The sequence below is a fragment of the Thalia democratica genome, unplaced genomic scaffold, assembly GCF_965202585.1.
Source record: "Thalia democratica unplaced genomic scaffold, ktThaDemo2.hap1.1 HAP1_SCAFFOLD_652, whole genome shotgun sequence".
Lineage (NCBI taxonomy): Eukaryota > Metazoa > Chordata > Thaliacea > Salpida > Salpidae > Thalia > Thalia democratica.
In genome coordinates, this window is record NW_028139654.1 from 26,223 (window position 1) to 41,339 (window position 15,117).

General features: G+C 27.2%; 1 protein-coding gene and 1 pseudogene across 1 annotated transcript; both read left to right on the forward strand.

Moving 5' to 3' along the window:
• Positions 1–2,024: 2,024 nt before the first annotated feature.
• On the forward strand, positions 2,025–3,855 carry LOC145846802 (transmembrane protein 184B pseudogene; annotated as a pseudogene).
• Positions 3,856–6,019: 2,164 nt separating this feature from the next.
• On the forward strand, positions 6,020–14,342 carry LOC145846803 (uncharacterized). The gene is made up of 6 exons (XM_082953414.1): positions 6,020–6,085; positions 6,283–6,403; positions 8,028–8,125; positions 8,248–8,321; positions 13,015–13,314; positions 13,646–14,342. The coding sequence occupies exons 1-6, from the start codon at positions 6,059–6,061 to the stop codon at positions 13,848–13,850; spliced, it is 825 nt and encodes a 274-aa protein (XP_082809540.1). The 5' UTR covers positions 6,020–6,058; the 3' UTR covers positions 13,851–14,342.
• Positions 14,343–15,117: the final 775 nt, after the last annotated feature.

Sequence of the window (15,117 nt, forward strand, 5' to 3'; positions counted from 1 at the left end):
AAGTTTCTGTGAAATGTTTTTAATTTTTTAGAACAATTACAACTTCTTGAACCAATAGTAACCTAAAACTGTCTAAAATATATATCAAAAAACTGTTAAGTTATGTTAATCAAGCTTATATTTTAAAGTTTTTTTCAGGGTTGCTTGACACTTTTTCAGGGTTGATAGTTTAAATTTCAAAAAAAAACATAAGCTGCTTTTTTATATTTCTGTTTGCAAAGTTGAAACTAATTTGTACATTTGTTCAAAATCACTGTTTGTTTTTTTGGTTTTAAACCTTTTTTATTGAAAATTGTATTTTTATTTAAGTGATTTTTTCTATTTAAGCTTTACCAGTATTTTTTCAGTTTTTGCCTCATAGTATAAGTTTTAAATTTTTTCATAATCCTAAGCTAGTTTAAGGTAACTCAAGCTAGTTTTTGGTCACTCTGGCTGTTTTTTTTCTTTCAAAGATTGGTAACTCTGATGGTAGTAGAAAAAAAAAGATATGGGTTTACAATCATACAAATTTCAATCCAATTAGTTTTAAAAACTACTTAATGGGCAATGTTTAAAAGTATTTATTGTTTAAGTACATTAAAGTTATACAGATGTTATTCCATATCAGGCAAAGCTTGTAAAAGAATCTACTTATAAGTAAAGAAAGCTTAAGGCAATTTTAGCTAAAGGTTGCATTGAGTCTATATTTACCTTATCTCCATCTCTTCACTCTTAAAATTTAACATAGGGTTCCAACTATCTTTATTTTTTTTGTTTATTCCAATAAAATTCCACTTTCTCAGGATACTCATGAAACTCCTGATAATCCAAGATTTTTTGAAACTAGTGAAAAGCTTAAGATTACTTAAGATATTCTGAAAAAAAACACACAAGTTCAGTTTTTTTTTTAACAATAATAGTTTTAAAGTTTCTGATAATCTCAGGCCAGTTTTTCTTGACTTTGAGTGTAATTTATTTTCATTAGTTTGTTATTTTATAATCAGTTTTATCAAAGACCTGATTTTTTTGAATTTGTTAAGTTAAGAAAATTAATTTAAAAAATTTGAAAAAAAATCTGATGAGTCAGGACAGCTTAAGGTCACTTGGACAGTTTTTTTGACTCAAAGAAAGGCAACCCTGTTAATGAAAATACAAATGCATTTTAGTATACACCAGCGACAACACATGATAACATAATACAGGGCAATTATGTTTTCCTAATAGCTATAACTACTTATTTTTAAACTTAAACTATTCCGATCCTGTTTTAGTTCCCTCTGCTTAAGTTACTCTTGCTTGAGCTCAACTTGTCACTATCTCTCTTATTGTTCTTGAGTTGTAGTATATTTATAACAAAGCGAGATCAAGATTTTAAATTCTCATTCTTTCATATTGTAAAAATCTGCAGCTTTTAAAAAGTTTTTTTTTACAATGCATTGCTTATTTGTAAACAGAATCTGAGCTGTTTAAATATATATATAATTTAAGTGTATTTAATTTGTTAATTTTTTTAGACATTGCAAGTGCTAAAGAGTGTTTGTATTTCAGGAGGGCAAAACAAAGTATTAAAAAATACTTAAAGCTAAGAAAGCAGAGTCTTTTTAAGCTAAATAAATAAAACATAAACACTTTCTTTTGCAAAGTTGTATACGTTTTTGCAGATTTGCAGAAGTGTACAAAGCTACGTTCCTGGTATACACAACAATATTTTGGTACAATTTTTTTCTATATAACACTGTCATGAAGAAATAATTTTTTTTAAATCTGTCCTACTAACTAGAAAAGTTGCCCACTTAACTATATGCTTATCAGTTATAAAAAAATGTTTATACCTTAACCTAAAATTTTATAAATAAGCACAATGTTTTCAACATTTTTATAACAAATTGTTGAAAAAGTTGAAAAATGTTAATTATTGATAATGAATCATTTGAAAATTAATTGTTAATTTTAATTTTACTTGAAAAGAATCACTTAACTGCTGTAAAAACAAAAGCTTAAAAATACATTAAGTATTTAAACTCCCACCTATTTTTATAGTTTTTAAATAAATAATTAAAAAAGAAGCTCAATTACTAAAAGACTACAATTTGTTTCATGCTCTTATATTTACATTTTGCATTGAAAAAATGAATTAAGATGGTGACAACTAATGCTACAAATGATGAAGTTTTTATGCAAACCATTCCATGCAAAGCAGTTTCAGGTCTTTTTACTTGGGCTGCAATTTTTATTACATGCCACCATATCTATAAACATCTAAAATTTTACACGGTGCCTGACGAGCAAAGATGGATTGTTAGAATTTTGTTTATTGTTCCAATCTTTAGTTTTGACTCTTGGCTTAGTCTGATGCTGTTTAATAAAAATGAAGGTTATATTTATGTAGACACTATTAGGAATTGTTATGAAGCTTTTGTTGTTTATAATTTTTTATGCTTGTGTTATGATGGGTACCTTGGGGGTGAAAGTGCCATTATGGCTGAGATTCGTGGAAAAGAAGCCAAAAAAAGCTGGATGACTCTTTCATGCTGTTTACCTTCACATAGCTACTCTATTGCAACTCTGAGATTTTGTAAACGAGCCACTTTGCAATTCTGTATATTAAAGCCTCCTCTTGCTATAATAACTCTTATTTTACAGTCTCAAAACTTATATCGTGATGGCGATTTCAATGTTCATAGTGGCTACTTGTATATAACTATAATATATAATATTTCAATCAGTATGGCTTTAATAGCATTGGCTGTTTTCTATCAAGCAACTAAGGAAATTTTGAAACCATATAATCCAGTCTTGAAGTTTTTTGTAGTAAAATCAATAATATTTCTATCATTTTGGCAAGGTGTGGCTTTAAGTTTGCTTGAAGCTAGTGGAGCAATAACTCCTGTCAGTATTGGAGGAACAAAAAAGGTAATTTTAGCTTCTGGTAATGTTTCAGCAGGAATACAAAACTTTTTAATCTGTATAGAAATGTTTTTTGCTTCTGTTGCGTTGAGGTTTGCTTTTCCTCATCATATATACAAAAACCATTCATACCAATATCAACTTCCATCAGGTGGTTCGTCTCAGAATATTTCGTCCTCTTTTAAAGATTCTATAAATCCACGAGATGTTATACAAGATGCAGTTCATAATTTTAGTGGTAAATATAAACATTACATCCGCCACTCCACTTCTCCTCATCAAGTTTCTGCTTCAACATCAAACTCCCAAGTCTTGTATGATGTAACAGAAGGTGATGCATATTTGTTTGATGAGGATGTCTGCTCAACAAACAGTCAGAAATTTGAAGAAAAAAAGCGAACACTTGTCCAAAGAAATGATGGGAGCAGTTATGTTACTATGACTGAAAACTCTTCGCTTATAAACAATGATGACAGTAAGCTTTGATGTTTGAATATAACTTCACTTCATGAAAATACTTGTTTTTAAAATTAAGTTTGTACATTTTATGCTTTACACATTCTAAATCAACATAAAATTAAGGTTGCATCAGTTTTAAACATCATATTTTAAGATGTTGATATTTTCCCAGATAAGTTTTGTTTATTATGGTGTTAATTGCATTTCTATTTGTAATTTGTAAGATTGCAGTCTTTGTTATAAAAAAGTGTAGTTAAATGTAAAATATTTATCTATAAATTTTAGTCAAAAACAGCTGCTATACATCTAATTTTCTTACGGTTGTAAGTATTGTTGCAGGTACACATGTTCTGATTTAAAAATTGGTAGGTTGTAGGTTATATGTTCAAAAATATAAATTAAACTCTGAGTTTATTTACTTTTCCGCCTATTGATAATATAATTGCTTTTTATAGCATTGATGATATATCAATTTAAAAATTATCCATGATGCTTAGTTATTTTGATATAATTATGGTTTTATTGTTTTAGATATAATCTGTAAGTTTTTTTATTCATCTCATTTTTTTTTCTTTTTAACTGATACCTAAAAATATGCACTAAATAAAGCTGCAAGTTTAAAATTGAAGAAAAAAAATGCACCACAAAAGTTTTAAATTAAAAGTTGTTAATCTAATTTTAAAGATTATCAATATGTATATATCCTGAAATAAGTATTACTAACTCATTTAGATTCTCCACTTCAAATAGTACTAATAGTACAAATTGTCATTCAAGATCAAAGTATATTTTGTTTTCTAATAGAAGTTCTAAGATTGTAATGAAGGTATAAAAGATTACATTTTATTTATGACAGTTTAAACTTCAAATGTGTTATTTTACCATTTATTCAGAAGTTTTATTTCAGTTCATTTAAATAGTCAGCTGTGTAACAATTTTTAGGAATATAAGAATAAAACAAGTTAGAAAAATAATTTTAAAATCTAACAGACTTGGTTTTTAATTTGTAAAAATACCATGAATTTATGTGTAAAATAATTCTGCAAATACGTTAATATGTTAAAATAATACATTTAAGTTTTTATTAAGGAATCAATATTTGCTAATACAATCAATTTGAGGTCATAGAGGAGTACCTGGTTTTTTTATACTAAGTTTAAACAAATTATCATAAATCTTTCCTATTCTCCGTTAACATTTTTTGTAAAATGTGTGTTGAATAGTTAAGATTAGGTGTTATGCAATATTAAGAAAATTAATTTAAAAAAGAAATGTCCATTTAAAAACAGGTATATGCTTCAAATATTTAATAATAATGTTTAAATTCGATTATTTAAAAATTGTCAAAAAAGATAGTTATTAGACAAAGTAAAAGTAGTGTAAATAGTGAAGTAAAAAGCTTGCTGAACCCCTCTTATGGCCTCAAATCTTCCATCACATTTTGCATTTAGCTCAATAAAGCTCTTTTGTTTTAGTTTGAATAAATTTAACTTCAAGTTATTCTACTGAAAAGTTGTGAGATATTTTCTTAAATGTATATATTTTTAATTTTGTTGCTTATCAGTTAAATTATTTTTTTATAATCAACATATTGCAACTATTTTGTATAGCATAAGGTAATTGATATGTGCATAACATCGCAACACTTTAAAACAACCTTTTTATAGGTAATACATGATTGCTTAAATCAATATGTGAAAAAGAAAGATAAAAAACTTTTACCTACTGGAAATTACTATATTATTATCATTAAAAATTTATATATGTAACATTATAATGAAATTGATTTGTGTGTCTATGTTTTTATATTTTTAAATTTGAAAAAATAATTCTTCAAACACTTTGAACCTCAGTTATGAAAAAAACTTTACAAGTGAATTTTATGTAATATTTGTACACTAAAATCAAAAGTACTATCTCTTATACACTAAAGTTTTTATTTTTTAAATGAACTAAAATTTAAATTAATATAGTAACTATAGATGGATAAGTTAGTTACTGTTTTTTATAAAGGTTCTGCAGAGCCTTTTTGTTTCAGTTTAGTAAAATTAAATTCAATCTACTTAAGACTAAGATAAGCATAACTATCAAGCTAACAATTATATATTTAAAACAATGGAAACTTAAAGATGGAAGTGTATAAGAAGCTAAGATAAACATTATGTATTTAAAACATTTTAGACTTTTTGTAGTTTTTTTAGTGTGCATTATTTGTTTATTTTTGGCGCTTTGTTTAAAAAAGTTTTAACTATACAACATCTTAATTAATAAAATTATATGATAAAAATATTTCTATAACAAAACTCTTCTATCAGCATTAAACAGTTTTTTTAACACAACTTCGTATTTTTTTAAATTTATTGAATATTTGAATGAAACTTAACTGCTTCTCATAACATTTCACTGTCAAATCTTTTTTTGTTTCGTGCACATTTTTGTTTTTGTAATGTATTTAATTTCAAGCTTATTTGTTTTATAAATTATATATATTTTATAGTATTTATACCAAATTAAAAAATAAAGCTTCATCAACTATTTGCAATAAATTTTGTTTTATAACCAAAATAATTTATAAATATTAATAATTTGATTGTTTGTTGATGTAATACTAAATAAAATAGTTTCTTTTAATGTCTTAATGATTTTACACGGTACATATCAAATTATAATCCACAGTTTGTAAGTTTGTAAAAAGTTTAAGTCAATTAGTAAAATGTCTACTAAGCTGGAAACGAAAGAAGTTAGTTTTATAGCATTTACATTATACTCTTAATTTTCACTTTTTTTTTAGTGAATTTTTTAATGAAAAGATAAATAAATTTATTATCATGATACTTAAAAATATACTTGATTTTAAATTAAATTTAATAATTGAAAATGTTTTTCTAAAGTTACTTTTCCAATTCTGATAAAATTTCATGAGTAATTCTTTTTTAGGAAGTTCAACAGAAAAACTGCGAATTAGATTTAAATAATCTTGCAGATGATGATGATTTAGCTGACTTTTTCTCTAAGAAAGGAAAAAAGAAAAATAAGAAAAAGAAAAAGAAGGCTGCAGGTTAAAACTAATTAATATTTGTTGTGGTTAAACTAAAAGTAATATATTTTTGTATTTTTATGAAAATTGTTTTTTGCAAGGCTTGACGACTTATTTTTTGATTTAATTTTAAATTTAGCCTGTGTTGTAGGGGTCCTTATTGCGGTTCTGAGATAAACTTTGCAAAATTGACACTCAAATAGATAAATAAATTTACAGTAGTAATGTACACTAATAATAGAACTTTAGTGTACAATACAATCCTTAATGGCAAATGAAGATGATTGGTTTTTTTTTTGTATATGAATTAGAGTGTCAATTTTGCAAAGTTTTAAAAAAGAACTTTATTACTGTATTAAGTTTAACATTTCTTTAACTATCAATTCTCAATAGAATAAATCCTCTATGCTTGATTACTGCTACGATATCAAAAAATGATGTAAATTAAATATTTTAAATAATCTACACTTAATAATAAATATGTTTTATTAAAAATGGTCAGTTAAATATTTCTTTCAGAAAGAAATATCTTTACAATTTTTTTTTTTTTAAATTGTGAAAATATTTTGCTCAACTATAAAATATCCAATTATTTTAATTTCACAGTTTTGTAGTGTATTGTAAACGCTATAGTTCAATTAAATATTTAATTATTTTATTTACTTGCTACAGATTTTGATTGAAAAAATTGTATAATAATCGTATTGAATCAAGTTGTATCAGTATTTTAATTGCATATATTTATAAGCCTTAGGGTTTCCAACATTTTTTTTTTACAAAAATAAACATTAAATCTATATGAAAGCTTAATATACTAAGAGATACTTATCACAAACAAATGTTTTGAGATACAGTTAGTTGTGTAAAAATTTTCTCATAAAAACGTATGAAGAAGAAATTTTTCATAGTCTACTTTCTAGGAGTTCAAAATAAATAACTTAAAAACTTTCTTCTTTACTTTTCAATCAATCTACTAACCTGGTAACTTTCCTTGTATTAATTTAAAATTCCTATTGTAATGATTAAAAAAAAAATCAAAATTGAATATTTTTATGGCAAAAATAGAAATTGCTTTTTAATTAGAAAAATATTAATTAGATTAATATTTTTTCATCAAAAATTTTAATTAGAAAAATATTTTAATCAAAATTGAAAAAAAGTCTATAAAGGATTGTTTATTACCAAGTTAAGAAAAAACTGATTAAGTATGAGAATGATTGTAACTTTAATAAAAAAAAGATATAAGTTGGATATAACTAGGTTTCCTTTAAATTATATGTAATACTTAAAGAATAAACCAGAAAAATGTATATTTAAAATTTTTAATTTATTGCAAGTAGTGAAGTAGAAATAACAAAGTTGAGAAAAATTAAAGAAATGCTTCTTCAAATAATTATCACTTTTAGTTTCATTAAATTGTTTACTGATTTGTGTGACATCCCACTATTTGATAATAAAATAAATAACAATCTATAATAGTCGCTAAAAATTTTGAGTAAAGTTAAGTTTTCTTAAATGCTAAGCTTCACAATCAAAAACTGTTGTACATTAGTTTTGAGTTTTGCAAACTAATGATTTGATGTTTATATTTTTGTAACTATGTACTTAATACTGATTTAAATCTTATTGATTGTTGAATTACCAGAGAAAGGTGATGCTTTGACTACTAATGAAAGTAATAAGCAAGAATCAGCTAAACAAGAAGAAGTTGAAAATACCCCAAAGGAAAATGAAACAAATAAAGTGAGTTTGATTTTTCATTTTATAAAAATATTATTACTTTTCAACAGTCATGTTTACACTTGCTTTTGTTATATATTAAGTTTATTATGATTTGTTTTTATGAAAATACAAAATCTGCTTAGGATGACGAATGGAATGACTATGAGGAAGAGGTGAAAGATTATAGCATCCTTAAAGTGAAAAATTTACAAATAGAGTGAGTACGATCTTTATAGTTTGTTATATAATACCAATGAAATTTTAAAATAATATTTTTCCTTTTTTTATTTTAAGTAAAATGAATTTAAAGTATGTATTTTGGTCATATGTATCAAAGTCTTTAACACACCAAAAAAGAGTTGTTCACACAAAGATTTAGGATAGTAATGAAGTCAAAAGTTTATTTAAAAAAACTCTAAAATATCTATTATGTATTTCAAAGTTTGAATAAGTTTACAAACACAGTTTTGAAATCACCATTAACTAAAATTCTAAAAAAGTTCAACAACTTTAATGTAAAAATTGATATTAAAAAAAAACAAAATTACTTTTACATATTTTATACTGATAATTTTTTTTGAGCAGTATTCATATGTAATTTAGATGGGAACGGGTCACTTTTGCACGAGGGGACACTTTTGCACGAAGGGTCATTTTGCATTAAAGTAAAAAAAAACTAGAAAGAAGTTAAAAAAGATTAGTTAAAATAAGTTTCCGACCGTGGGTGATAGTAAAAATAAAAAAATACAAAAAAAAAACTGGAATAAACTAATAAAAAAACATAAAAGAAAAATAAATTACCGACCGAGGGTAAGGGTTAGGGGTAAAAAAAAAAAAAAATTATTATTAAAAAAAAAACAGGAAACTAAAAAAAATTAAAATATAAACTATAAAAAAATATCAAATAAAAAATGTACCGACCAAGGGTTAAGGGTAATAGTGATAGTAAAAAAAAATTACAGTTATTTAGAACAAATATTTTTTTTAAACTGTGCAATATTGTGGGAGCGGGTCAGAATGACACAGCGTCAAATAGACACGGTCGTCAAATAGACACGGTGCGTCACTTTGGCACAGCGACAAAATGACACGGTGCGTCACTTTGGCACAGCGACAAAATGACACGGTGCGTCACTCTGGCACGGTGCGTCACTTTGGCACAGAGGGTCACTTTGACACAGCGACAAAATGACACGGTGCGTCACTTTGGCACAGCGACAAAACGACACGGTGCGTCACTTTGACACGGAGGGTCACTTTGGCACAGCGACAAAACGACGCGGTGCGTCACTTTGACACGGAGGGTCACTTTGGCACAGCGACAAAACGACGCGGTGCGTCACTTTGACACGGAGGGTCACTTTGGCACAGCGACAAAACGACACGGTGCGTCACTTTGGCACGGAGGGTCACTTTAGCACAGCGACAAAATGACACGGTGGTTAATAAGGGAGGGAACGATTTGTTGTGAAACTTCAATCTTCATTGGTATGGACAACGATCTTGTTTTTCTAGGAAACTTTTCAGTTTCCTGTCTTCTAACCGGTTTTGTAGAATCAGCAACAATCACATTGATTAACTTTAAAAACAAAGACCGCAGGAATTTTTGATTGTGACTTCATAAAATAAAGTGAAACACGTAATGTTTATACCTTCTATTGTCCATCGTTGTACTTATAAACAACATACTCATTTTTAAGCAGTAGCAAGGTGTAAGGTGTGCTTAGAAGCTGTGCTTAATAAACGACAAATAATTATTTGTATCAAACAAAGTTCACAAAGATTCAAAAGCAGCAACTTTTTTAACAAAATACGACTGCAAAAGTTAAAGGAAATTTATTTTTGATTTCTTTCGAATGGAAAAACTTAAACACAGTTTTGTACTAGAACTTGATACGAGTAATAAAAATTAAAAAATGACTTGCCATTTTACGACTAAAAAGATAAAAACTCATATAAACTTATTTTTTAAACTTCAGCAACATTCTGATTTAAAAAATACAATCTAGATTTTAGATCAATCATTCACCATATCAAAACAATAAACTAGTAGGTGTTAACACAGAGGAAAATTTGTTTTATAAACTAAAACTCAGACGTTATCGAAAACAACTTTTCTGCTGTTGTAATTCTAAATTCTAATGCGGTTCTTATTTTTCGATTTTATGCTTAAAAAGAGTGATACTTGCGCTCTTTTGACGACTTAATAGCTGACAATTTTGAACTAAAATACTGCGTTTCCTGACGATTTACGTTAGTTGCAACATCTTCAAAAAATCATTATGCACTTGACTTAAAAGATCGAAATTTTACTCCTCTATGCGACTTTTGTTTGTTGCAACATATATCGTGCACTTAGAAGTAGAAGTATAATGCTCTCTCGCAAATAAAATTGTGCACCTAACACTAAAACTGCATAGATAAAAGTATAAGTACAAATAACCGCAAATAAATTAGTTTTTTTAGCAAAACATTCCCTACATCAAGCATCTCTTTAAATAAAACTCAATAAACCACTATTACACACTTGTAATAGACTATTGTAGACTTGCTTTAACAAAGTACAATTTTTCTTACTATTATAATACTAAAACAAGTAGTATAAATGCTATTTAATTCCTTAAATGCAAAAAAATACTATAATATCTGTCATACTCTAAGTTTAATTCTTTATATTTTAGGCTACAAAGTTTTGTAAAAATTAAAAAGACTTGAAGTATTAACTTTATTAGAATTAACTAAATTGACGATAAACTTAACATTTAATACACTATTTTTAAGAACAACTAATTTTGATTTATTAGGACTCAAGTTGTATAACCTCTAGTGCTTAATTTTCTTAAAAGTGATAAATTTATAAATGCGCATGAATGGTTGCATCAGACTCTTAATTTTCTCTCAACTGTTCATAATACTATTTTTAACTTTTTCAAAAATTTAGGCTCCAGGACCGTTTATTTTAATTATTTGCTTTTAGACAAGTTTATTATACATTTTTAATACAGAGTTTTAAGTAAACATCCTAAGTTATTAACTTTTGTTGAATATTTTTTTTGTATGTTTTTGGAAATTTAGGACTTAACTTTAAAAAAAATATTTTTAACTGCACGTAATAGATTGTTAAAGCATGTGATTTACGACTCGATAACTGAAATGTTCTTTGGTATAATTTTTCGAGCGATAACCTTTTGTCGTTTAAAAAACAGTAATAATAAAACTTTTATGTTTAAACAAACTACTAGGTTAAAATATTCAACATATTTAATATAACTGGCTAGATACTACAAAAGCAGCTAAACTCTGTATTTTCAAAAACTAGAGTTAAAACACGCATGACTTATTCTTACAACGAAATAACACTGTATAAAATTAAATTTTAGTTATTTTTTATAACAATTTCTGATAATAATTAATTAAACGTTTAACAAAAAATACTAAATTTTATTCATTACATAAATATGAAAAGTTGTGAAACGTAAAAAATAAAACTTAAGAATATTTTTGTTTTTACACTTGGACTTAAATTTTAAAGCATTGTATCATATATAGTTTCAAATGTATCAAGCTACTATAGTTTCGAAAAAATATAATAAATCTTTTGTTTAACTAATTACTATCAAAGTTTTACAATTAAAAGTTATATTACTGAAAAAGATTAGTTTTGCTTATAAGTTTGTTTATCTATGCTATAGTGACGCACCGTGTCATTTTGTCGCTGTGCCAAAGCGACGCATCGTGTCATTTTGTCGCCGTGTCAAAGTGACGCACCGTGCCAAAGTGATGCACCGTGTCATTTTGTCGCTGTGTCATTCTGACACCCACCCCAATATTGTACACTCGTGAAAAAGTGACACCCACTCAATTTAGATTGTTTAAATGTTAGTCATTAAAAAAATTAGTTTAGATTTTATGATATTTAAAACATAAACATATCTTTTATTTTATGCTTTTTGATTAACAATTTTTTCGTATACTTGATTTCATAAAATAATTCATAAAGCTAGCCAAGATTGACATGGTGATTATTAGAAATCTTATCTTACTTTGTAGGTAAGAGGACTATAAAAAACTACTTTATTAACCGTATGTCTTCTAGCTTTTTAAAGTAATGCTTTGAACTATTTCATGTTTAACTTAATTCGAACTTGAGTTGCAACTCAAACTAAGAATCATCGTTGCAACTTACTCAGTTTAGCTCAGGCTAAGTACAGGGTTGCCAAAAATCTCGAAAACCTGGAACTTGACAATTTAGGTTAAAAAACCTGGAATTTGAGAAATTAAAAAAAAAATGAAAAACCTGGAATTTTTAACAAAAATCACTAGAAAACCCAGGGTTTCCATGAAACCTGAAATAATCTGGAAAAACTTGGAATATGGCAATTTAGGCTAATAAACCTGGAAAAACCTGTAATTTTTAACAATATTAACATGTTAAGTATTAAAATTTCGATTTGACTCATATAGATCTATCATATAAAAAAATCTATCATATAGATGAACATTTTTGTCATCATCAATTTTTTTTAAAATACACATTTAAGTAGCTTTATAGTATCTTTTCATTGTTTTTATACTGTTTAACACAGTTTCTTACCTTAAACTTAACTTTAAATTAAAAATAGACCCAAAAATGTGTACTTTTAAAAACCTGGAAGAAATTTTGCAATCCTGGAGAAAATTTGGCGAAAAATAGTTGGCAACCCTTATTACAGGTCAGTTTAATTACTATAAATCTGTATAATTACTAGTAGTGTGATATTCACTTTGCAGTTATAACTTTAACTGAGAAAACATTTGTGTTTTCATATGTTATTGACTTGACTATAAATTTTTTTTTGGAAAATATGTAAGTTACAAGTAGTCCATAAAGCTCTTTTTATGTTTTTTAAATTTGTTGTATCACTTTACAGGTCAGAAGAAGCAACCGAAAAAGTTGAGGAAGAAAAAGAGTACAATGCATCGGGAGAACTTGTTGAGTCTCGAAGTGAAGAAGGTCCTTGGAACCGAAGCATGTCTGAGGTGCAAGAGCAGCCCAAAGTGGCAGCACCCAAGCCAGTTTCGAAACCTGGCAAGTATGTACCACCTTCCATGCGCCGTGGTAATGACCAAGGCATTTCTTCTTTAGGTAGAAGAATTCAACCCCAGAAAACTTTTAAGAAAGACTCTTTTATTGATTTTCCTACGCTTAATGCTGCTGAGCAAGATCAAAAGTTAGTTGTTATTACAAGTAGTCTCACCTTAGTAAGTTGTATAACTTTTTTTGTGAACGCTAATAAGTTTTGAATAAGTTTTTGGTTTTTTCAACTTTATAATGTATAAGTAAGTATTTAGAAAAAAAAAAACTAAACAATTATAATTTATACAGATATCATTAATCAAATAGTTTAACACAAAAGTATTTTTTCGAAGTTTTTAAATTTTAGATAATTATACAGATATAAGTATAAACTTTTACAAAGGTTATTTTGTGTTAGTTTTAAATTTTTTACTTCTAAAATTTAAAATACTTATGGCACGATATAAACAACAACCTCATTGCAGGACTGCGAATCCCGGTTTTCAGACGGTAAAGAAAGGAGCCAAGCAGCAAACTGTGACGAGTTTGGCGAATCAGACTTCTTCTTCCAGCACCACTGCTTGGAGGAGCCGGAGACAGAGGGAGGGTGACCAGCAGACGAGCGTCGCTACTAGCAACCAGTTTTCTGCTTTCAACTCCAACAACAACAGCAGAGGCGGAAGGTGGTAAACCCACGCTAACATTGCTTGGTGACTCAAATTTTCCTAGCAACACCCACATATTTATACCTTCTCTAGATAATTTATAGTTGAAATTAGATTAAGAAAATTTACATTCTTTTTCAGCGACTTTAAGGTTCGCGAACTGTTGCTAGGTAAAACTGTTACCATTTATATCTAGACAATTTGAAAGTTCTAATCTTGGGAACTTCACAATTGTTTTTCTGTTCACTAAATAAACTAATAAAAATTACTCTTTTATATATTAAATTAAGTTTACTATTAATTTTTAGGGTCAGCAAATGTTTTGCATATTAAAATTTTCTTTGATTGGTATTATTTTGAAATCTAAATATATGGCAGTAAAAACCTTTTATTGCTTCTTCTAGCTTATTTAGGTGTTGTGTTAGGATTTATATATAATTTTTGTTTAGTGAACTCTATTGTTTGTTTCTTATCACAGTTTTGAAATGAATTCTAATAAACTCCATTATAGGCGGTTTTCATTGGTTTGTTTGTAAGAAAGCATTTTTTATTGTTTTATTATATATATTTAGTAATGATCTATACTTGTAATGTAAAACATTAAAGTATTGAAATTTTGAAGTCCCGTTTTAGACTACTTGATTTTTATAGTACAAGTCAATTTTTTATTAAAACTTAACTATTTTACAAGACACTATCGTGTAAATAATAATAATAATAAAAGGTCCACTATCAGCCTGTATCGGCTATGCATAATTGTGCATAGAGAATAAAAATAAATTATAATAATAGATTAAAAAGCACAGTGGTGCAATAAATAAAACAAACAGGTAATTAATAAAAATACAAATATATATAAACAAAAATTAATTAAACTCATTCTCCTTATATATTCATATTCTTTGTTTTCTTAAGGTATCATTTTTCTCTTTATTTTGTGCACAGTAAATCCTTATTTGACGCGGTTATTTGCAAGCAACTCTAACTCATCAGTTTTTAAATTCAAGCTTTTTAGATCGCGCTTGCATACGTCATTAAAACGTAATTTTGGACGACCTCGGTTGCGTTTACCAACTCCCCATACAACAGAGACTTTTGTATTCGCTCAGCACCCATCCTCAAAACATGACCGAGCCTGCGCTGACTGAGGGCAAAGTACAAAGTGGTAAGACTAGTACGTCTTAACACTTCCTCGTTGGTGATCTTTAGTTGCCATGCAATTCTAAGGATGCGACGAAGGCATCGTTGGGGAAAGGTATTATTATTTCTTTTCCTGAATGCTAGACAGCGTC

Excerpts from the sequence above, each read along its gene's own strand:
- LOC145846803 (XM_082953414.1), top strand. The coding sequence starts at position 6,059 with ATGTCTACTAAGCTGGAAACGAAAGAA. Across the intron at positions 6,086-6,282 it reads CTAAGCTGGAAACGAAAGAA|GAAGTTCAACAGAAAAACTG; the intron begins GTTAGTTTTATA and ends ATTCTTTTTTAG. Across the intron at positions 8,126-8,247 it reads AGGAAAATGAAACAAATAAA|GATGACGAATGGAATGACTA; the intron begins GTGAGTTTGATT and ends AAATCTGCTTAG.